At 42.6% G+C, this 25,054-nt stretch overlaps 1 protein-coding gene across 2 annotated transcripts in view; it reads left to right on the top strand.

The window, feature by feature from the left end:
• Positions 1-25,054, top strand: part of METTL3 (methyltransferase 3, N6-adenosine-methyltransferase complex catalytic subunit) — a 1,113,102-nt gene that overhangs the window by 552,584 nt on the left and 535,464 nt on the right. The window contains exon 7 of one of the 2 annotated variants that reach the window (XM_044058240.1): positions 14,362-14,400. The exons of the other annotated variant lie outside the window; for it this stretch is intronic. Coding sequence (XP_043914175.1) covers positions 14,362-14,400 — 39 coding nt within the window. The remainder of the gene's footprint in view (positions 1-14,361; positions 14,401-25,054) is intronic. 2 annotated transcript variants of the gene reach the window in all.

Below are 25,054 nucleotides of genomic sequence, written 5' to 3'. Positions count from 1 at the left end.
TATTCTCACCATGGCAAGCCAGTGCCTAAGGGCATTAGGCCACATTCAGTCAGAGCTGCAGCCACTTCAGCAGCCTTTCTCAGGGGAGTACCAACCAAAGACATTTTAGAGGCTGCTACTTGGAGTTCAGTGCACACCTTTACAAAGCACTATCATCTGCCACGTTACTCTAAATCCAGGGCAGGCTTTGCCACTGCAGTTCTGTAGGGCCTCATAGCTGCTCCTAATGTTGTTTAGCTCCAGCCTCTTAACCTTAGCTTTGGGACTCTACCCAAATGTAATGACTGCAACAGTGAAACACGAAGAACATAGTACAGTTGTGTACACTTACCATAAATGTAGATATTCGAGTGTATTCACTGTTGCAGTCCAGGTTACCCACCTGCCCTCCCCCTTTTTTCTGCTGCAACTTATCTTTCCTTCTCTGATTTATACAACCTATGTGGTGTATTTGCTTGTAGATGAAGGTAACGTTTATATTGGTGCATGTATTTTTATATATATATAAATTGTGGCTACCCTTTCAGGGGGCACCTGACATCTGGGACAAGAAAAACTGAAGAAAATGGCATCTGCTGCTTCTTTTATACCCCTGACGACCTGACGTCAGGGAAGGGGCGACAGCAGCTGACGCAGGACCCAAGACTTTGGAATTCAGGCCGACTGAGGGCAACCTGCCAGCAGGATTACTCAAATGTAATGACTGCAACAGTAAATACACTCGAACATCTATATTTATGGTAAGTGTACACAACTGTACTTTTTCTATACTTGCAACTGTATTTATGCATTTCCCACATTTTTTGCCTTCTAATCTGATCCTTCGCCTTTTATGCTTTTTGTTTCTTGGCACATTGTTATCGTCTGATTTTTATCTACTAATGGTTTCATTTCCATTCCGTTTGACGCCAGTATGCTTTTGCTAGACTAAGACGGGAAGTCATCTTAAGATTTATTCACCTCATGTTTCAAAACTTTCACTATATTTGGGTCTTGTGAGGTCAGCAGATATGTATGCAGTCCCATGATTGCAGATCTGTACATGTAATCAGTTTTCAAGGAGGCCCATATCTCCTTTAGAATGGGGGAATATATAGTCTTGGTATGCACTCATTTTTATAAATCATTTGGTGAGCATGAAGCATGGTTCTTGTTTTCCTGTCTAAACTATCCAACACCTTTTGGGGCCAATCAGGCTCTCCAAAATTGTAAGTTAGGACAGGAAGAGCAAAGTGGTTTATAGCTTGAATTTTGTTCATAGGTGTCAATGCTGTTTTCAGGATTAAAGTCAGTCTTCTAAAATAAGTTTTATTCACATTTGTTCATGTTTTATTGTTGATCCTTCATCAATTTCCAAATATTTATACACTCCCTCTTGCTCAAGTTCTTTTATATCACATTCTTGTCCCAAACTGATGTTTTCTTGGTGCTGAAGCTTCCTGCTTTAAAGGTTGTTTTTGCACATTTATCAAGACCAAATGACATTCGTGTATCATCTGAAAAAGTTTTGACAACTTGCAGTTGTGATTTCAGTTCTTCATCTGACGAGCTCCAGTTTTAAATCATTGACAGAAAAGATGAGAAGTCATTACACTTCTTTTGTGGGAGCCAGATTATAGTCATGACGTAATCTGTTAAACAGACAGCTTAATGGTTTAAGAGCAAGACAAAAGAGCAACAGTGACAGAGTCACCCTGGAATATCCCCTTTGGATTTCTATCCCAGGAATAATAATTTATCCTGTATCATGGCTTAACTGCATAGTGGTGTACTGCTGTTTCATAGTCACTGTGATGTAGTTTATCAGTGTAGGGTGTGTCTTATACATTTTTAAGCACTCTTTTTTTTTTCCATGAATGTGAGATACTGTCAAATGCCTTTTTGTAGTCAATCCATGACATACTTAGATTCTTCCCCTTTTTACAATTCTCCACTTTATTAAACAAATGATCCTTTGTTCCATAAGACTTTCTTTTATTGGCCTTTTGTTCTATTGCCATAATTGAGTTCTCTTCTGAATGACTGTAAACTCTGTTGGCATCAATTACAGTGTAGAGTTTACACATTGTCGGAAAGCAAGTTACTGGTCTGTAATTTTTAGGGTAGCTAGCAGGTTCACTGTTAAGTAGGGGTGTTGTTTTTCCTGTTAGCCAGTTTGGTATCTGTTTGTGGTGCGCATATAAGTAGTTCTTACTTGTGGCTATATCTTCATGCAAAGGTGTTAATACTCTTAACCAGAAGTTAGGTTTTGTATCAGGGCCTGGGGTTTTCTATCAGGGCCTGGGATTTTGTATCAGGGCCTGGGGGTTTCCAGTTACAGGCTTTCCTTAACTTGGTTTGTCCCTCTGGCTGTTACTTCATCCCATTTCATATTCTGTAGCTTTGAACTCTTTATTCTTTCTTTTACTTCTTCTGTCCGTTTAGCATCTTTATGTTCCACAGGATCTTCATAAATACTTCTGTAAAATGCATATATTTCTTTTTCTATTTTTTTGTGGTCTTTCAGTTCCTTTTACCTTGTTTCCCAATTCTCTATAAATCTTGTTTGGGGCATCAATAAATTGCTTATTTTGTACTTTCCTTTATATTTATCTGTGTACCTATTTTGTACTTTCCTTTATATTTATCTGTGTACCTTCTAGGTTTTTCTGCCTGTGCAGATGTAGTTCATTATTTGTGATAGTGCATGATAAATCCTGATCCGTTATAATACTGCACATTGCGTGATAGTGCATGATAAATCCTGATCCGTTATAATACTGCACATTGCTTTTATCATGTTTGTCTTTGAATATTTTTGTTGATCTGTTCCCCTCCTCTATACTTTAATAGTGACACTTAATTGCTTTATAGTTTTCTCTATTCGATATTTCCATGATGGTATTCGATTTTTTCCCCTTCCTTTCTCTCACTACCCTGTGTTCTTGTGGTAGAACTTTATCAGTTATTAATTTAGCTGCACAGTAATATATCCTGCTTACTTCTGTTATATCACATGGATCTCTATGGACAGTCCTAATTACTGTGTTTGTTTTATCAAACTTTTGACTTTTTGTCTTTTGTTGACCTTCTGCAGTCGGTTTCTTTCATTGATCTTAATATGTCTAGCTATGTCTATTACATCAAGCAACTCTTCTCTTAGCTCATTTTCTTCTAAACTGAGAGTACATTTTTTTGTTCTCCATTACCTTGCAGGCATTCTGTAGAAAGTTCTATAGCATCTTCCTGTGGCACATTCTCTTCAATTTCATCCTGTGTCATCCATTGCTGTGTCATATGGGAACTCACTGGCCTATCACTCCCCAACACTGACTACATTTAGAGTTGACACAGTTTCCTGTTTCTTCCTGTGTTCTCTAGTTTCAAATGAAAGTTAATACTGATTTCCTGTGGAAGGCTCCAAATGTCTTCATATGGCAACTAACCAGTTGCTTCCTGTTCCACTGGTTTCTCCTTACTTCTGTATGGCTGCTGTTATTCTCCTTAAGGATCTGCATTCACTATCCCACTCTTTCCTTATTTCTTGAATTTCCCCCTGCTTCATCATCATCCTTTTTCACTTTGAATCATAGCTTTCTGCCTGTGTTATTTATTATGCTTGCATTATTCCTTATCTGTGTAGCTCTAAAATATCCCTACAAATCAGGTAATGCTAAACCAGCTTGTTCTATTGGAAGGATCAACTTAACTCACGTGACCCTTACCCTCTTCCTCTCCCAGATGAAATCCATCAACTCTGTTAATTACTGACCGCAACATTTCCTCTGGTTGATAAAAATATATGTCTAATTTGTACATAAAGCTAAAAGGACTAAACATTTTTCACTGCTTGTATCTTGCTATCCATATCCATTTATAAAGAGCTTCCAGTTTCTCAGTTTTTGTATTATCTTTTGTTTAGGGTCTTCCCAAATATCATAGCTGCTGTAACAGAATCCTTTTTAACCCATACTCCTAAATACTTTATTTTATCATGTCCCCATTCATGTGGGGGTACATAGTTTGCATGATGTCCTTCATGTATGCATCTGCAGTCATAACAACTGGGTTGTCCTGTCGTCAGGCAGCCCTTCAGTCGGCCGGATTCCAAAGTCCGGGTCCGGCTTCGGCTGATGTCGCACTTCACCCGACGTCATCTCTGTTGGTCTTCGGGTATAAAAGCATCAGCCGACGCCATTTTCCTCAGTCTTTCTTGCCGCGTGGCGCCCGAAGCAGAAGCTGTTCGCAAGTGCCGGTCGGTCGGATCCAGAGATTACTTCTACCGAATACTACTTCGAAGACTTCTAAAGCTAAGTACCCAGGTTGGGGACTCTTTCTTGCCTCAGCCGATGTCAGAAAAAGTTAATAATTGTTTAACCTGTGGGAAACAAATACCTCATAAAGATTTCCACTCTTATTGTCTGCCTTGTTTAGGCCCAGCCCACGACGTAGCAGCCTGTTCGGCCTGTGCTTCTTTCAACCCGGCGAACGCTTAGGCGCCGGTCGGAGTTTGCAGAACAGTTTTCGGTTCTGATTTTGCGTACATTATGCCGCCGGATCCTCCGACTACCCAATCTGCCAAAACGCAAAGATAAAGACCGACACTCGCGGTCCGCGGTTTCGCCGAAACCATGGTTAAGCAAACCGCGAGTGTCTCGGTTTCGGCCGAAACCGAGAAAACTGATCAAAGTACAGCTGAATCTATTTCTACAACTGAGGCCCCTGCTACCACTCTTGAATCGGCCTCAGAAATTTTATCCACTACGGTGGTTGCCACTGACTTATCAGACACCATTCCCTTGGATGTCTCTACCCCAGCACGTGGTGCTGCTAGGCCTCCAGCAGCCATGTCCATTAAGGCCTTCGCCAGGGCTAAAGCAGCCAAGACTACTAAAACAGTGCCTGTTAAACCCCCCACAACCAGGCCCTCTTCTAGTTCTCAAATGCTTACTTTGGCAGAAGATTTAATTTCATTAATTAGAGGATCTCAATCTCACCCAGACAGGGCCTCTCAGCCCCAGAGAAGAGACCTAGGGCAGAGCCCCCTGAACCAGTGTCCTCTGATGATTCTGCTGATGAATCAGACATAACTGACCAGCCAGAGGCTCCTTTCTCTAATTTTGAAGATTCTGATGCTGAAGAATCCATTCCAGCTGCTTCCCCACCAGAAGAATTCTCCTTTGGGGAAACCTTACATGCCATGCGAGAGCAGTTCCAATGGCAGCAACAGGATTTTTCAGACTCCAGAAAAAGACTTAGGACCTTTCTGCACCTTCCACAGCACAGGCCCTTAGCCATACCTCCTGTTCTCTCTGTGGTGGATGATGCTTTCAATGATGTCTGCTCAGCTCCAGATTCTTTACCCCAGCCCCTGCCAAACCAGACAGATTTTACAGGGTGCCTGATACTCATCACCACCTTTACAAGGCCCCACTTGCAGACCCCGAAACTATATCCCAGGGTCCCAAGGCAGTAGCCGACCATAGCTAAAACCCTATTCCTTCTGAAAGGGAAGCAAGGTCATTAGACAGATGGGGTAAAAAGGTCTACACTTCAGCTACTCTCTCAGCTAGAGCTTTAAACTGTCAGTTTCACATGATACAATACCAAGAGTTTATGCTTGATCAGTTAACTAAAAAGCTAACCACTGATGAATCTCTTGATAAGAAATATGTATTAGAAATGGTAAATAACATACAACAGGTTAGTAACCATTCCTTAAAATGTGGCTATGATGCACTGGAGGCTTCATTTAGATCAGCCATGACTGGCACAGTGATAAGAAGGCATGCATGGCTAAAGGAGCAAGCTTTACCGGATCATGTTAAAGCTAAGTTGCTAGATGCTCCTATGGATAAGACAAGTTTGTTTGGTACTCCTGCCCAGCAGGTTATGAAGAAAATGGAAGAAAAGGCAAAATCTGTTCAAACGGTTAAAGATTTCTTGCAGGTTCAACCCCCAAGGTTTAGCAGGAACTGGCCTGCCAAAATTGGTCCTTTCCTGACTCCACAAGATCTCAAAGGGGCAGGAATAGACGTTCCAGAGGCAGAAACCAAACCAGAGGAGGTGCCTACAGAGGACGACAGTGGCAAGGTAACAACAGAGGCACAGACACAACCACTGCCACTACATCAACACAACCACAGTGACTTAACCCTAAATCCGCCTACCAGGGAACAAATAGCAGCTCCTCTAGGCGGAAAATTAACCTTATTTTCAAAGAACTGGCACTACATAACAAAAGACAAGTGGATTTTACAAACCATAGATCAAGGTTACCGGTTCCACTTCCACACTTTACCAGTCAAAAGAGGAATGCCAAATCTACCTCCAAATCAAAAAACAGAGGCTCTACAACAGATTATGGAGTTAGCAAACATGAGAGCTGTGGAAAGAGTGCCAACAGCAGAGCAAGGAAAGGGGTTCTACTCCAGACTATTCCTAGTTCCAAGAAAGGAAAAAAGTTGGAGACCAATTCTCGACCTGTCCACCTTAAATACATACATCATTGTCCCAAAATTCAAAATGCTGACCCTACAGCAACTTCTTCCCATGCTGGGCAAGGAGTGTTGGCTGGTAACTCTAGATCTCAAGGAGGCATACCTGCACGTCCCCATTCGACCAATCTGCAGAAGATACCTCAGATTTCTTGCAGGATCAGAGCACTATCAATTCTCAGCATTGCCCTTTGGCTTATCTACTGCCCAGAGTATTCACAAAATGCCTGGCATCAGTAATCGCCATTGCAGACTACAGGGAATTCAAATTTACCCATACCTGGACGACTGCCTGCTACAAGGGGACAACAAAAGCAAGCTGACAACAGATTTACAAAGGGTCATTTACTTGCTACAAGCACTGGGATACACAGTCAATTTACAAAAGTCAAGGCTGATACCATCCCAAACAAGGACATTCTTGGGCGAATTGGACACAGTAAAACAAATGGCATTCCTAACTACAGAAAACAAAAGAACTCCTCTTTACTTCTTGGCTCTAACAAAACTGAACAAGTTAACAGCAAGAAAAGTACTGCAGGCCTTGGGCTTCATGGCATCATGCATAATCTTGGTCCCATTTGCCAGACTACATATGAGAGAACTACAGTGGTACCTAAAGAATTTATGGTCCCAACACAGACACAGCCTAGAAACAGAAATCCCACTAATTCCATGCTTAAAACAGGAGTTCCTATGGTGGGCTCAGGCATGCCAGTCAAACCCAGGCCTACCCTTTCGCAGATGTCAAGCAAGCCAGACCATCACAACAGACGCTTCAGACCTAGGATGGGGGGCCCACATGCTGGACAAGTGCGTGCAAGGATTGTGGACACAGGATCAACTTCACCTGCACATCAACCTAAAAGAAATGCTGGCAGTAAAACTGGCAATCCAAAAGTTCAGACCATTTCTCAAAGAGGGCCAGTTGATGATAAGGACAGACAACACCACAGTCATGTGGTACATCAACAAACAGGAGGCACTCATTCATACCCCTATGCAGAATGACTTTGGAGCTGTGGACCCTGGCACTCAGCTACAACATCCAGTTACAGGCAATATTTGTACCGGAAAAGAAAATACTCTAGCAGACATATTAAGCAGAACCACATCGGATGCCCACGAATGGAAGCTGCACCGGACATCTTCAAGACCATCTCAAAGAAATGGGGAATGCCTCAGATAGATCTATTCGCATCACCTCTCAATCACCAGCTCAAAAATTCTGCACAAGGACATTCCACCCACTAGCATGGAAAGTGGATTCGCTCTCCTTCAGCTGGAAAGGCCTAACAGCATATGCATTCCCACCTCTTCCATTGATACACAAAGTACTACTAAAAATCAAGGAAGAACGTCCAAGGATAATCCTGATAGCTCCAAACTGGCCAAGACAACACTGGTACCCACTGCTGAGGAGCATGTCTCGGAACAATATGTGGCCAATACCCCTGTTGCCTTTGATGTTAACTCAGAACAACTACAGCATCATACATCCAAACCTAAAAACGTTGCAACTGACTGCATGGAACATCACATAGCAGCAGCTAATCCAGAACTTTCCCAAAGAGTTAAAGACATTATTCTTGAAGCACGCAGACCTTCAAGAAGAAGGAACTATGCTGGAAAATGGAAAAGGTTTGTCATTTGGAGTACTGAAAGAGGAAAAGATGTGTCAAACATAGATATGCCTAACATTCTGGAGTATCTGGACGAACTTCTTCATTCAGGCCTGTCCTACTCCTCCATCAAGATACATGCATCAGCTATTTCAGCAGAATACAGCTTTGATCCACCTGTTTTTTCGCACCCTTTGCTCAGGCAATTTCTCAGAGGAATCAAGAATGTAAAACCTCCAAGGAAACCACCATTACCAGCTTGGGACTTAAACTTTGTGCTAGAAAAGTTGACACTATCACCCTTTGAACCAGCAGCAACAGCAGACCTACAACACCTGTCATGGAAAACTGCTTTCCTACTGGCAATTACTTCAGCAAGGAGGGTTTCAGAACTACAGGCCTTAATGGCAGTGCAACCCTTCCTAATCTTCCACCAAGATAGAGTGTCCATGAGGACTAATCCTACATTTATGCCTAAGGTGGTATCCAGAGTGTCTTTAAACCAGGCAATCCACCTACCTACCTTCTTTCCCAACCCACAAAACAGAGGGGAAAGAATACTGCATACCTTGGATGTACATAGGCAGCTACGCTACTACTTGGACAGAACAAAAAATAGCAGAAAGACTGATCAACTTTTTGTAGCCTATGCAACAGGAAGGGAAGGAAAAGCTATTTCCAAACAGACAATCTCCAAATGGATAGGAAATTGCATACGATTCTGTTACTCCGTCCATGGAAAACCAATTCCACAGAACATAAGACCTCATTCTACAAGGGCAACAGCCACTACCACAGCCTTCTTACGAGGAGTGGCAACCAAAGACATTATTGAGGCGGCTACTTGGACCTCCGTGCATACATTTGCCAAGCATTATAATTTGCCTCTATATTCCAGATCCCGAGCAGGGTTTGCCACTGCTGTACTGCAAGGGATCCTAAACACACCATAATCTACTTTTATCCTCCTCCCCTAGTTGGCTATGGTATTCTACCCAGTTGTTATGACTGCAGATGTATCCATGAAGGGCATAGTACAGTTTTGTACCTACCATAAATGTAGATGTCCGAACTGGATAGCATCTGCAGTCAGGATTACCCTCCCTCCTTCCCCTCTGTGGTACTCCTAGGGTGTTTACCCTCCTAATAGCTAGCTGGTGGGGGGGGGGTCTTTTATGGTGTATTTGTTTGTATATATGTACATACATGCTTATTTTTGTGTTTACCTCTATTTTTTTTGGAAACATTGGCATCTATCCAAATTTTAGCCTTCAAGAGGGCTACTGGCATCTGGGGCAAGAAACACTGAGGAAAATGGCGTCGGCTGATGCTTTTATACCCGAAGACCAACAGAGATGACGTCGGGTGAAGTGCGACATCAGCCGAAGCCGGACCCGGACTTTGGAATCCGGCCGACTGAAGGGCTGCCTGACGACAGGACAACCCAGTTGTTATGACTGCAGATGCTATCCAGTTCGGACATCTACATTTATGGTAGGTACAAAACTGTACTTTGTCCATCTTCCATCTCTTGTGCAGTTTGTATATCGAGTATAGATCTCTTCCTGTCCGTGTACCATTTACTAAAACAGATCTGCAGTACAGTGCTTGGGTTTGTTACAGGCCACCACGTCTCCAGGTCTGAAAAATGTAAGCTGATTAGAATTCAACGGTCACTGGATTCTCAGTCAAAAGCATTTGTATATTTTTTTCTGATTGTCCCTGGAGCCCCCCCCCCCCCAGTATTTTTGTCTGGAGCACTATGTAGTGGAAAACCAGACACTAGGGATGCACAAGCCAGTGCATTTCTTTGTGCTGGTCCCAAGCCCGGATAAATGGGGAGGGTTGCGTCAGGAAGGGCACCCGGCATAAAATTTTGCTAAATCATACATGCGGACAACAGTACAGATGTACATACCAGATCAGTCGAGGCCCGGGTTAACGACAACCGCCACCAGTACTGTTGGCCAACAGGGTGCTGGCAGAAATTGGGCTATTGTTGGCCGAAGGAGGAGAAGAGGGGGAAGGCATGCTCGAAGGCAGGTAAAGGCTAGGACTGTGATAGTGAGGGTCGGAACTTTGAATGTTGGCAGTATGACTGGTATAGGGAGAGAGCTAGCCGATATGATGGACTGAAGGAAGGTTGGTATATTGTGTTTGCAAGAGACCAGAAGGAAGGGGAGCAAGGCTAGGTGTATCGGAGGCAGGTTCAAATTGTTTTATCATGGTGTGGATAGGAGGAGAAATGGCGTAGGGGTTATCCTGAAGGAACAGTGTGCTAAGAGTGTTTTAGAGGTGAAAAGAGTTTCGGATAGAGTGATGTTTATGAAGCTGGAAATTGGTGGTGTAATGATGAATGTTGTTAGTGGATATGCTCCACAAGTTGGATGTGCGATGGATGAAAAAGAAATATTTTGGAGTGAGTTGGATGAAGTGGTGATGACTGTACCCAAGGGTGAGAGACTGGTGATTGGAACAGATTTCAGTGAACATGTTGGTGAAGGGAACACTAGATGAGGAAGTGATGGGTAGGTATGGTGTTAAGCAAAGGAATGCAGAAGGTCAGATGGTAATGGATTTTGCAAAAAGGATGGACATGGCTGTGATGAATACGTATTTTAACAGGAGAGAGGAGCATAGAGTGATATACAAGAGTGGAGGAAGATGCACACAGGTGGATTTTATCTTATGTAGAAGGGACAGTCTGAAGGAGATTGGAGACTGTAAAGTGGTGGCAGGGGAAAGTGTAGTTAGGCAGCATATGATGGTGGTTTGTAGCATAACATTGGTGATCAAGAAGAGGAGGATGAGTGTGAGGGCAGCACCAAGGATCAAATGGTGGAAATTGAAAAAGGGTAATTGTGAGATGGAGTTCAGGGAAGAGTTAAGACAGGCACTGGGGTGGCACTGAAGAGTTACTGAATAGCTGGGTAACTACAGCAGAGCTAGTAAGAGAGATGGCTAGAAAGGTGCTTGGTGTGACATCTGGAAAGAGGAAGGAGGACAAGGAGATCTGGTGGTGGAATGAAGTAGTACAGGAGAGTATACAGAGAAAGAGGTTGGCGAAGAAGAAGTGGGATTGTCAGAGAGATGAAGAAAGTAGACAAGAGTATAAGGAGATGAGGTGCATGGCAACGAGAGAGGTGGCGAAGGCTAAGGATATGGCGTATGAAGAGTTGTATGAAAGGATGGACACTAAGGAGGGAGAAAAGGACCTGTACCGATTGGCAAGACAGTGGGACCGAGCTAGTAAAGATGTGCAGCAGGTAAAGGTGATAAAGGATAATGAGGGAAACGTACTCACAACCGAGGAGAGTGTGTTGAGCAGATGGAAAGAGTACTTTGAGGGGCTGATGAATGAAGAGAATGAGAGGGAGAGAAGGTCGGATGATATGCAGATAGTGAATCATGACATGCAGTGGATTAGCAAGGAGGAAGTAAGGATAGCTATGAAGAGGATGAAGAATGGAAAGGCTGTCGGTGCAGATGACATACCTGTGGAAGCATGGAGGTGTTTAGGTGAAATAGCAGTGGAGTTTTTAACTAGATTGTGTAGTGAAATCTTGGAAAGTGAGAGGATGCCTGAGGAATGGAGAAAGTGTTTTGGTATCAATTTTTAAGAATAAGGGTGATGTGCAGAACTGTAGTAACTACAGAGAGATTAAATTGATCAGTCACAGCATGAAGTTATGGGATAGAGTAGTGGAAGCTAGGTTAAGAAGGGAGGTGATGATTAGTGATCAGCGGTATGGTTTCATGCCAGGAAAGGGCACTACAGATGCGATGATTGCTCTGAGAGTGTTGATGGAGAAGTACAGAGAAGGTCAGAAGGAGTTGCATTGTGTCTTTGTGGACTTAGAAAGTTAATGACAGGGTGCCTAGAGAGGAGTTGTGGTATTGTATGAGGAAGTCGGGAGTGTCAGAGAAGTATGTAAGAGTGGTACAGGATATGTACGAGGGTAGTGCGACAGCGGTGAGGTCAGCAGTGGGAGTGACGGATGCTTTTAAGGTGGAGGTGGGATTACATCAAGGATCAGCCCTGAAGCTTTTCTTATTTGCAATGGTGGTGGACAGGTTGACAGATGAGATCAGACAGGAGACCTCGTGGACAATGATGTTTGCAGATGACATTGTGATCTGTAGTGAGAGTAGGGAACAGGTGGAGGAGATCCTGAAGAGGTGGAAATATGCTCTAGAGAGAAGAGGAATGAAGGTCGGCAGGACTAAGACAGAGTATATATGTGTGTGAATGAGGGGGAGGATAGAGGAATGGTGAGAATGCAGGGAGTAGAGGTGGTGAAGGTCGATGAGTTTAAATGCTTGGGATCAACATTTCAGAGTAATAGTGAGTGTGGAAGAGAGGTGAAGAAGAGAGTACAGGCAGGATGGAGTGGGTGGAGAAGAGTGTCAGGAGTGATTTGTGACAGACGAGTACCAGTAAGAGTGAAAGGAAAGGTCTACAAGACGGTAGTGAGACCAGCTATGTTACATGGTTGGAGACAGTGGCATTGACAAAAAGGCAGGAGTCAGAGCTTGACGTGGCAGAGTTGAAGGTGTTAAGATTTGCACTGGGTGTGATGAGGATGGACAGGATTAGGAATAAGTATATTAGAGGGTCAGCCCAGGTTGGAAGGTTTGGAGATAGTCAGAGAGGCAAGATTACGTTGGTTTGGACATGTGCTAAGGAGGGATGCTGGGTATATTGGGAAAAAGATGCTAAGGATGAAGCTACCAGGTAACAAGAAAAGAGGAAGGCCTAAGATAAGGTTTATGGTTGTGGCGGGAGAGGATACGCAGGTGGTTGGTGTGACAGAGCAAGATGCAGAGGACAGGAAGAAATGGAAACAGTTGATCCGCTGTGGCGACCCCTAATGGGAGAAGCCGAAAGAAGAAGAAGAATATGTAACGGAAACATGACTGTTTAATGTGTACTGCACTACCCCAGTCATGATTGAAAAAGGTATGTCATCCAGCTTTACCTACCCAGGTAACAAACTGCAAATAAATACATGAATGTAAGCCATCAGATGGTAAAGTGGTTAGTATTCCACTAAAAAACTAAAATTTGGAGATGCATATTACTTTACTGGTGTTAGCAAACTTTGGAATGATCTCTGCTTCCATCACAAGTACATCTGTCTTTAAAGTAAACAAAAATTGCACATTAAATGCCATTGTGGTGTGATGTACTTAAACCTTGACGTGGACACTCCTTCTTTGCCAATTGGTCCTATGAGTTTAGTGATGACAGCACTTAAATATTCATCTGAATGTCCTCTCCCTGCCAACTTGGCCTTTTCTTTTTACTTGATCACTATTTTCTGATAATCCATAATCCCTCTCCCTCTCACCATCCTATTTTCTGATAATCCATAATCCCTCTCCCTCTCACCATATGCTGTTTTAGGTTTCCTGTAAGTATTAAACTGGGTCAGCATTTACTGTTGGATTCCTCTCCATCGCGTACTGTTACTGCACCTTTTTTAATGTTGTCTATCGCATTGTCTAATGCTGTCTATCGTCTTTCTCATTGTGTTTGAATTATGCTATCTTGGCAATCCTCTCTGTAATGAATCCTGCTGTCCCTGTACAACTGCAGCATGTTTTGCATTTTTCATCCTTTCTGTGTGTGTGTGCGTTTTACTTTGTACACATTGCTTGATTGCATAGCAGGTTTATTGTGTCACTTAGGATCACAGAATTTACACCAATTGAATGTATACATTATATGTTGATATGTAGTCTTTTACACACTTTAGTTGTCTATGTAATAGTGTGTGCATCCAGTTTATTCACAGCCATCTACAATTTTCTTGATGTATTCTTTCTTATATAGTATTTTATGTGATGCATCATGTTGTATCTTTTATTTTCTTTATTACTAATGCAATTGACTTGTAAATTCATTGTTGTTACTTCTATAGTTGATCTTTTCTCCCTGGCACACACTGAAAGTAGAACTTCCCACTTAGAGATTCTCAGTCAAGAAATGTAATAGAGACAGTTATACAAATGGATTTACAAGAGAAATTCCAGGCAGTAATGGACAGAATGGCAGCTCAGTTTTTAAATACCTAATTTCAGTGCACATCACCGTGAGATGAGGCGACAAAGGAAAAAGAGATGACGTTCTGTCAGTTGTTTCCTCTTTGTACAGTTACAGATTTAGTCAGATTATTAAGTATAAATTTCAACTCCACTTTCACTGTTTGTGTTTTGATTTGCATGCTAGAAATTTTGACGCTTCTGTCTGTCTATTACAGGGCTATGGAACTGGGTCGGGAATGCCTCAATCTGTGGGGGTAAGTTCTGATAGAATGAGCTAAAAACTTTAAGATAATTTATTTTGGTGGGATTGTACATAGGAAAAAAATATATTGTTTACTGAACTGTGCTATTTGTCAGAGTTTCTGTTTTATATACATTTAAAACTGCCCATTAACAATATGCAGAAACATATGTACTGCATTCTAATGTGTGTATCGGTAAAATTCCACAAACCTTTGCTGCTGGAAGATCAGAAAGTTGTAAGTTGCCTGGATTAATTTGTGCAGTCACGGCATGGTGGTTGGGCACTGGATTTCCAGTTTGGAGTACAAGGGTTTGAAATCTGTGACCTGCAGGTCTCTATTTCTTATTTGTCTGTCATTTAACACAGAAGATTAGGCCTCTGAGCTGTAAAACGAGCTGCTGTCTGTTGTCCAGAGTTTGATTCAGTCAGCCTGTTATTTGCCTTCTACATGACTTTGAGCAGACTGTACTTTGGCATAACTGTGGTCTCCTGGACCAAATTCCTAGCAACTACGTATAAATGTGCAGTCTCTTGTTTTTATTATGGTACCTCTTGCAATGTCTGTCAGTGATTTAACCAAGTTGGTGCTTTCAGTAATTGTGTTGTAGTAGGTGTTTATAACATTGATTTCTGAACAGTGATTGACATATATTCAGCAGAACTGACATTTGCTAGATAGATTGTGATTAATTTGTTTCATGCATCTTTAGTGTCTTGTATTGCCAGTAGCAGCTGTTAACGTTTATGACATTTCTTGTCAAACTACACACAATTATGGAATGATCAAATGGGGACTTCTAAGATGGCTGCACACTGATTAACAGCTTAATTTCTGCTCTGCCAATATGAAAACAGAAACTGAGAAAAGAGTGCCATTGAAATTGCTACTTCAGTAAAATTCAGTTACTGGCTAGAAAGTGCACTGCATGGATGCCAACAAAGAAAAAGAATTAGAAACTGAAGCAGAAAAGGTAAATATATAACAGTGGCTGGGAAGGATCCTGCTGATGTTCAGTAAGAAGCAGTTCAAGCTTCGGCTTTGGTTCGGGAGATGAACTCCAGTTCAGAAGAAAAATAAGTCAAATTTATTCAGATGTGATGAAGCATTGAAGGAATATATTGACTTAAGTAACAAAATGTTGGAAAAACAGAAACTTTAACTATGTAAAGCCGCTGTTAAAAAAAAAAGTTGGAGTTGGTTTTGGAGAGTCAGAAGAATGACAATATTTCTGTTTGACATATTGAAATACTTGCATGGGTTTACCTTTTCGTGATGGGGGTAAAGTTAATTATAGAACAGAAAAGTATTCTCCATCGTTCCTATAGTTGTTACTGAAAACGACAATTCTGTGTCTGAAACTTGAAAATTGCTGGAACCTGTGTTCTGAGAGACTGCCTTACATATTATCTGCAGTTATACAGAGCTGAGTATATATGTATATTTTTTTTTTAGAGTTTAATTGTTGCTTAGATCTGTGTTGAAACTGTTGTCTCACTGTTCCGAGAGACTGATCGGCAAATATACAGAGCTGAGAATATTTTTTTGGTTTTGAAGTTTATATTGTTAGTTTTTGCTTAGATCTCTCTTGAAACTGTTTTGTCCCACCCACTCTCTCTATTTTTGGTGGCTTTTGCAGTTGCCCGCCCCACTGTAGATTTGATCTGGGACATTCCCCCGTCCCATCTCTTTACCACATTCTATCTAATAAACTCTTTCTGCACTTGCTTTTAGTCCTTTTTAATTTAATTGCATTTTTTAAACTGTGTTTGGTCTAATATTGCTACATACTCAAGTGCGCTAGCTTGCACTGCATGTGAATTGTTTTTACTACTGTTTTTGCTACTTTTCTGTAAAAAAAAAAAAAAAACTGTAAGCCTGTTTCCTACCTTTCCTGTAACTAGTGTTCCAGATACATATTTGCTGTATCCAGGACTGTATGTACGCTTCTGAGTCCCCCAAGCCTTTCTGTGTTGGAGGGAAGCCTTCTAGCTTATCAGTGAGAGTGGTGAGCACTAGGTAACCTGTCTACCACATAAGTAGTGGTTCTGGCCCAGAATTTGTAGTTATTGGCCGTTTGGCCAATCTCTTCCATCTCTCTCAACTTTCTGATTTGAAAGCTTGTATTTGCACTTGTTTCTGTCCTGTAACTCATCTAGTGCAGATACAGATTCTTAGTTTTAGCACTTAAATTTGCTTGTTCATGCTCAGCACTTCAGAACTTGTAAGCACTAATAAGCTACTAATTACTATAGCACTCTATCTTCCTCATTACCTAGAGGAAAACAGTTTTTGTCCTTACTTTTCTCACTTGCTTAGAGAAAAACAGCTCTTGTACTCACGTTCCTCACTTAGAGGAAAAACCTTGCAACTCTCTTTTTGCGTGGTCTTGCGCACAGAGCAGTGCCGGGCAGCGCCGGTTAGCTGGGGTATACTATTCCCGGCCCCACAAAGTCTGCGCTGTAAATTTTCCCTTAGAACTAGGCAAGCCTCAACTCAAGTGCTTCAGATCAGCTGCTCTTATTGCAGCACTTGCAAAACAGAAATCAGCACTTGTCCTAATCTCCTAGACAGCACTATTATTCTCCAAATTTCCTAGACAGCACTATTATAATATAGCATAAGACCCTCGATCTTCCGCAGGACTTAAGTTCAATTTACTCTTCAAAGCATGTCCAGAGGTCAGCTTCAGGTGTACTCTCCAGTTCATTTGGTGGAATTGGGCATCCTGAGGCAATGTCACAACTGCCTCATGTATACAGACAACCCTCTCCTCTTACCTCTAGACACAAACACTTGTGAGAGATGCAAATACACAGCCAGACTGGAGGCTAAGCGCTCTCAACCCATGACTGTAACAGACAGTCAAGAGGATAAGGGACACACTTGCATCACACCACCTGTCACACATGAATCTACAAAACAAGCACCAGCAAAACATATGCATAAATACAAAAACATATTCGGAGGCACTAGGTACCAATCTGAAAAAGAAACCGTGCCCTCCAAAGCAGACAAGCAAGCAACCTGCACCCCCAAACACAAGCCAGAAAACACATAATTCACCTCAGCAGTGTGCCTCACAACAACCCTTAAGGCAAAACACCATACCTAACACGCTAGTAATAGAAGACTCTGTAGTAAGGCACACGGATGTTCCACTCACCAGGCTGAACAAAGAGAAGGTTACTGTCAGCTGCCTGTCGGCTGCTTGGATCCGCCACATAACACAGGCACTTAGGTCACTCCAGAACAAGTGCAAGTATGACGCTGTCATTGTACATGTTGGTGTGAATGATCTAAGACGTGCCTCCCTGGACTACATGAAAAGAGATATTGAGGAGCTCTCTGATCATGTAGCCCAAGCTGGTATGACCCTGACGTTGAGTAGCATACTACCTTCACATAGAATGATACCACAATACAAAGACAAAATGATCAATTTCAACAATTGGCTGAGCTTCTGGTGTCATTCTAAGGGGATCCAGTGTCTGTCTGCCTGGGATGACATGATAGACAAGCCTCGCTGTTTTGCCAGAGATGGGTTGCACCTGTCACCCTTAGGTTTTCGAATACTGGCCAAGGCTCTTGCCGTCCCCATAGTGCCTTTTTTAGGCAAGGCTCAAAGGACAAACCAATCACCGTAACCAGCACAGGTAACCAAAAACTAAGGGTAATGCTACTCAACGCCAGAAGTCTCAACCTCAAAATGCACACACTCGAGGCTGTCCTCAGCATGGAGAAAATTGATGTTTGTGCAGTGACGGAAACCTGGTTCAAGGCTCAAGAGAGCACCCCAGCACTGCCAGGTTACAATTCATATCATACCTTCCGGCCTCAGTTACTGGATCGCAGTACAAAGGGCAGAGGTGTATCCATATTCATCAAGGATACCCATATCCCCAGGTTAGTAGCGCAGCATGATGCCCCAGAGATCATCCATGCACAACTATCAGCAGACAAAACCACATTTCAAGTTGTAGCCGGTTATAGATCGCCGCCATGCCCCAAGATGCTCACTCTGCATTCCTTGAGACATTGAAAAATATAAAGGTCCTACCCAACACCATAATCTTGGGTGATTTCAACTACCCTGGTATAGACTGGGCGAACTACCAATGTTCCAACTCCTATGCTCAGCGATTCATATAATTTATAAATTCAAATGCCCTTGAACAACTAGTATGTTACCCCACTAGAGGGGACAACATATTGGATTTAATTATCACAAATATGGGCACCCATTGTACCACACCCATTATCACTCCCTCCTTGCTCAAATCCGACCACAAACTGATAACCCTGCACATCCTCACCCCTCCACCTCCCCCAGTCAAAGAAACCATAGTCAAAAACCTTTCCAAAGCAAACTTCAAACTACTTGCATCCGAAGTGGAAAGCTTCACTATTCCCTTGCAGAAGGATAGTGATGTCCAGGATGCAGAATCCTACACCAAGGCACTCTATATGCATCTTCAGGATTGCATGGACTGTGCTATCCCAAATAAAACCAAGACTCCTTCCTCAAGCAAGAAGAAACCAGTCTGGTGGACCCTGGCCATAAGCAAACTTTACAATAAAAGGAGAAGACTTGTACAAAAGAAAGGCCAAATCTCAAGTAGAAAAATCATCCGTGATATTAGTAAGTTGAGGGCCCTCATCAAGTCAACTAAAGCTAATTTTGAAAAGAAAGTTGCCAGGGATGCCAAGGATAACCATAAGGCCTTCTATGGCTTCATCAGAAACCTGAAAGGCAACGCTCAGGTCTGTTCTGAGCTAGTATAAAATGGAACAAAATACACTGACCCTTCTGACATTGCCAACATCTTGGCTGACATGTTCAGTGCAAATTTCTCCCCCCCTCACCACCTACAGGGCCTATTACCATTCCAGGGGATTGTGTTAGTCCAATTATTACTGATACGTTGGTTAACAAGGCTCTATCTAAAGCTAAAAACACTGCCTCCATGGGATCAGATGGTGTCCCAGGCTGTGTCATACGCGAGCTCCAAAAGGAATTAACCCCGCATCTTAATACCCTGTTCAGTCTCATCTTCTCCACAGGATGTGTGCCCATAGAATGGCGCACGGCAATGGTGGTCCCGCTGCAAAAGGGTGGGGCCACAACTGACCCTGAGAACTACCAACCAATAAGCCTGACCAGTCTGATCTGTAAGGCTATGGAGAAAATCATTATGGAACTCATAAATGGAGAGATTGGGAACCTCCAGTCGCTGGACCCCACACAGTTCGGCTTCGCCAAGGGCAGATCATGCCTCCTGAACCTGGTGGATTTCTTTGAGACAGTTACTCAGGCTATAGATAAGGGAAAGGAGGTACACACGGCTTACCTTGACCTTGCTGAAGCATTTGACACCATTCCCCATTCAAGTATTATTGATAAGCTCACCAGCCTGGGCATAAACCCTTACGTCACAAGAACTGGCTCTCAGACAGATCCCATAAAGTAAGAGTAGTGGGATCTATGTCTGAATCCAGACCAGTAACGAGTGGTGTGCCTCAGAGGTCTGTCCTGGGGCCCCTCCTGTTTGGCATATACTTCTCAGAAGTACAGGCAAGCACGGAAGGGCTGTGGCTGACTAAGTTTGCGGACGACTGCAAACTGGGTTCTATAATAGTCTCCAGCCGACATGGAGATCCTCCAGAAGGGCCTAAATGAGACTGATGCATGGTGTAAAAGCCATGGTCTCAAGCTAAATGCAAAAAAATGCGTAGTAATCCCCTTTGGAAAAAACAGAGTACCTGCAAACTACAACATAGGAGGTAATCCCCTGAAATCTGAAGAAGAAATAAGGGATCTAGGGACCCAAGTAGATAGTCATCTTTCCTTTGATAACCATGTTGCCAAAGTGGTTAGAAAATCCTTCTATGTGACCCATCTGATCACGAAAGGGTTCACATCAAAATCTAAGGATGTAATGGTGCCCCTCTACTCTTCCCTCATCAGACCCATTATTGAGTACAATGCACCGATTGGAATGTACCTGGCTAGACATCTCCAGCAGCTGGAGAGACCACAGAGGTACCTAGCCAAGAGGATTACTGGCCTCAAACAGTTGCCCTATGCAGCATGATTGAGAAAGCTAAGACTGTTCTCTGTTGCATACCGCTTTCTCAGAGGCGATCCAGTCTAACGTACAGAGCCTTGTCCAACCCAGAATTGTTGAACATGCTCCATCTTAGCAAAACCAAATCTACTCGAGCTACATGCTCTAGGGATATAAACCTCAACACAACAATGAATAGGACATGCTGGAGGGATAGATTCCCTTCGCAGAGACTTCCCTTACTATAGAACAGGGTCCCGATCTACATAAGACAGAGCCCCTCACTATCACTCTTCAAGAGGAACCTTGATGAGTGAATGGGTAACAGAAAGTTCACACCGGGGATCACACCAACAGCACTACTAGATAGGGGCCAAGGGTGCTAGCTGCTAGTACAAGGGTCTAGGGAACTACTAAAGGGGCGGTGAATACCGCACAACGTGGCTGGTCTAATATATGCCTTCGGGCAGATAGCCCAGTACCAACCTATGAAGCTATGAACCTAAACACTGTGGCATGGAATGGGAGGTTGATGTAAAGTCAACAGAAGGTATACTCAGCATGCTCTGGTCAATTTGGTTGCTGTCTTTATAACAGAAAGGTTGAGTACATCTGGCATGCAGTGGACCCAATGCATTTTTGCTGTAAGGAGCTGCTTGTACTGCTTCAGTGTAAGCTTTTATTCATTTTGCTGAAAAGTTGAAAACTACCTAGAACTTTGAACGGTGATGGTATTGTGGATTTTCTGTGGTTGCCGCTGACTGAGGGAACTGCCGGTTGGCCCAGTGGTGGCTTCGGGCACGCAGGGTGTATTTTGGCGGTTTTGGTTTGGGTTCTACATTGGACTGCTCTGCCGGCCCAGGACTTGCTAAGTGCCTCCTCTGACAGCCAGGCTTGGACAGTGGCTGCCTGGCGACTTGCCCTGCTGAAGTGGATCTATGTTTTCATGGTCCTATTTTATGGTTTTGCATTGGTGAACATTTTCAGTGGGTGAGGTTGGTGAGCTCGCATCATACCCTTTCTATGGAGCTGCTACACGTTTAAAATGTTTTGTTTGTTTTATTGGAACTGTTGGCTAAGTAATTTAAAGGGACAGGACTGCAGGAGACCTACATATAGTATACTGCAAATAGCGTTTACACTTGTGCTATCTGTATGTTTGTTCCATATCAGCTGTGGAATGTAAATGATTGAGAGGAGTCAACCGCCCTCCTACACGTGTACACCGAGAAGAGTGGCCTATCGATTTGTAAATGATTGAGAGGAGTCAACCGCCCTCCTACATGTGTACACCAAGAAGAGTGGCCTATCGATTTGTAAATGATTGAGAGGAGTCAACCGCCCTCCTACACGTGTACACCGAGAAGAGTGGCCTATCGATTTGTAAATGATTGAGAGGAGTCAACCGCCCTCCTACACGTGTACACCGAGAAGAGTGGCCTATCGATTTGTAAATGATTGAGAGGAGTCAACCACCCTCCTACACGTGTACACCGAGAAGAGTGGCCTATCGATTTGTAAATGATTGAGAGGAGTCAACCGCCCTCCTACACGTGTACACCGAGAAGAGTGGCCTATCGATTTGTAAATGATTGAGAGGAGTCAACCGCCCTCCTACATGTGTACACCGAGAAGAGTGGCCAATCGATTTGTAAATGATTGAGAGGAGTCAACCGCCCTCCTACACGTGTGCACTGAGATGGCCTATTGATTTCAGGCCTGCTAGTAACAGGCAACGTAGTTTCCTAGTTGACACGCTGTGCTCTGAATGTTTAATGCTTTAATAGCATGATATTTTATTAGCATGATAATATAAAGCATGCTAGAGTCTTACACCCACTCACAAGTGTGCACAGAGAAGCATGGCCCAATCAGTGTGCTTGAACAAGAGCTGATGACACTTTTTTGTCTTGTTTAAATGCTGTAGTCTGTTATTTTATTGTTAGAAGTATTTTAAATTTGTATACTGACATTGTGGAGTTACATGTACAATACTACATAATTGTTTGCTACTGTTATAAACACTGAAGTGTTTCTATTTGTTTTTTGTTAGTTAGGTCTAACCTTCCCTGCTAACTCTCCACTAATACAAATTTGGTACCTATCAGCATACCCTCATTCTTCCCTCCACACTCAAACCACACCACCAACAGTATCCAACCACCACTCTCTCAAAAATGCATCTCAGTCAAGGAATTCTTTGTTTTACACTCACATATCTAACCTACATTACAACCATTCATACTAACACAACATTAGAAAACACTCCATTCCATATAACACATACATACACAAAATCAAACACACCCTCAGATGTCCCAATCACTGCCACATTATTTAAAGACAACTCAATACTACGCATACATAAGTTTCACATAACCACTTCTTACACTAGAAAAATATCACTTATATCTGGCAAAGAAGTATCACACACTATTAAATATATACTATTTATCACAAAGAAACTACTCACTTCAGGAGACATACACCCAAACCCAGGGCCACTTAGCACTCTATCAACCAAACAAACCTCTGACCTATCGATACTTAATATCAAAACTAGGAGTATATCTAACAAACTTCCTGACCTACATGCATTTATAGCCCACTGCTCCCCAGACAATACTAACCATTACTGAGACCTGGCTAAAACCAAACACCCAAGATGAGGAAATCCTTCCACCAGGCTATAATATATTAAGATGGGATAAAGTAAGCAAGAATGGAGGTGGAATTGCTATCCTCTTTAAAAGTACACTCAACATAAAACCCCTACAAACCCCTTTACCTAAATTTCAAAATGCCAAAATCTTAGACTCAGTCCTATATATAAACAATACCAAAAAAATCAATATACTCTGTTGTTACATTCCCCCAGGAAATAACTCCCCCCACCATTGAAGAAATCCTACACTGGACTACAGATAATCTGCCACAGGAAACCATCCTACTAGGTGACCTAAATACTGACTGGTTAGCATGTAACTCTAACAACCCCACTAACCACATAAATCTCTCTGTTTTTTCCCAACTCATCCAAGAACCCACTAGAATAGATAAAAAAAAACAGTCTATACTAGACTGGATGCTAGTCAATTGCCCTAAACAAAACTACCAGACAGGATGCCTACCAGACACTCTAAGTGACCATCTCCCCACAGTCCTCCTTTGTAAACGCACCAACTTATGAAAGCCCATAGCTTTTAGACAAGTCAGAGATGACCACAAACTAAATGTACAGGATCTTAACTCCATTCTCAAACAATGTAACTGGGATACACTTAAAACCCCAAGTTTAGACCAGGCCATCGACTGCTTTAATAGCACTTTCATTAATGTCCTAAATTTAGTCGCACCCATTAGGAAAGTTAGAGTTAAGACAAATGATGCACCATGGCTAAGTAGGGAGACAAGAGCCCTACTGACGTCAAGAGACAAGGATTGGAAAATGTGGAAAAGAGACAACACTAGCCTATCCAAACAAAACTACCAACAACTCAGAAATCAGGCCAAGACGCAAACCAAATTGGATAAACAGAATTATTTCCTTGCTGCCCAAAATGATCACAGACCCTCAGAAGTTTTGGCATACTGTCAACTCACTGTTAAAACCAGGTAAAGCCACCACTCCACCTCCCACCTCCACCAGTTCTAAGTACATAACCTCCCAATTTAATCAACACTTTAAAGAATCTATCCTGACTTTATCCTCCCAACTATCCAAAAACAAACTTTCAGATATCTCAACCAAATACACTGGTAGCATCCCCTCCTTTACTCTCTCATCTGTTCCTACCTCTGCTATTAAAAAAGCTCCTAAAACTGAAGCCTACCACCCTTGCTGCAGACAATCTACCTGCTAACTTCCTAAAAGTAGCTTTTGAGTCCATATCTTACCCTGTATTAATCCTTATCAATCACTCCATACAGGAAGCCTACATCTCTCAACTGTGGAAAGTATCGTACAGTATTCCACTTCACAAAGGTGGTGATTCCTATGATTTGTCTAATTATTGTTCAGTTGTGATTCTGTCCCCTCTATCTAAACTACTCAAAAATGTATCTACTCTCAAGTAATGAATTTTCTAAACTCACACCATCTTCTCTCCTCCACACAACATGGCTTCTGGCAACACCATAGCACGACTGCACTCCTCTTCTCTCTTTTACTAACCTGGTAAACCATCACAGAAACAACAACAACATTGCATCTGCTATATGTTTACACCTCTTGAAAGCATTTGACATGGTCTCACACTCCCTACTTCTAGACACCCTTGCCTCTCTAGCCTTTGCCCATCCAACTATTGCCTGGTTTAAAAATTATCTGTCAGATTGGCAGCAGTCTGTCCAATGGCAAGGTATATCATCTCCTCTACTCCCAACAACCATAGGTGTACCACAAGGCTCTATATTAGGTCCTCTTCTTTTCTCAATTTTCACTAACAATTGTCATACCTCCACTCACCCTGCTACACTCATACAGTACGCAGACGATTCGACTCTTATCTGCTCTGCACCCTCACTTACCACGTTACAACTCACTCAGGATTACTTTGGCTTAGTGGAAAGTTGGATTACTCAGATCCAACTTATCC

This window comes from Protopterus annectens, chromosome 16.part0, assembly GCF_019279795.1.
Source record: "Protopterus annectens isolate FY-2018-M chromosome 16.part0, PAN1.0, whole genome shotgun sequence".
NCBI lineage: Eukaryota > Metazoa > Chordata > Ceratodontiformes > Protopteridae > Protopterus > Protopterus annectens.
This window is presented reverse-complemented; position numbering and strand designations above follow the sequence as displayed.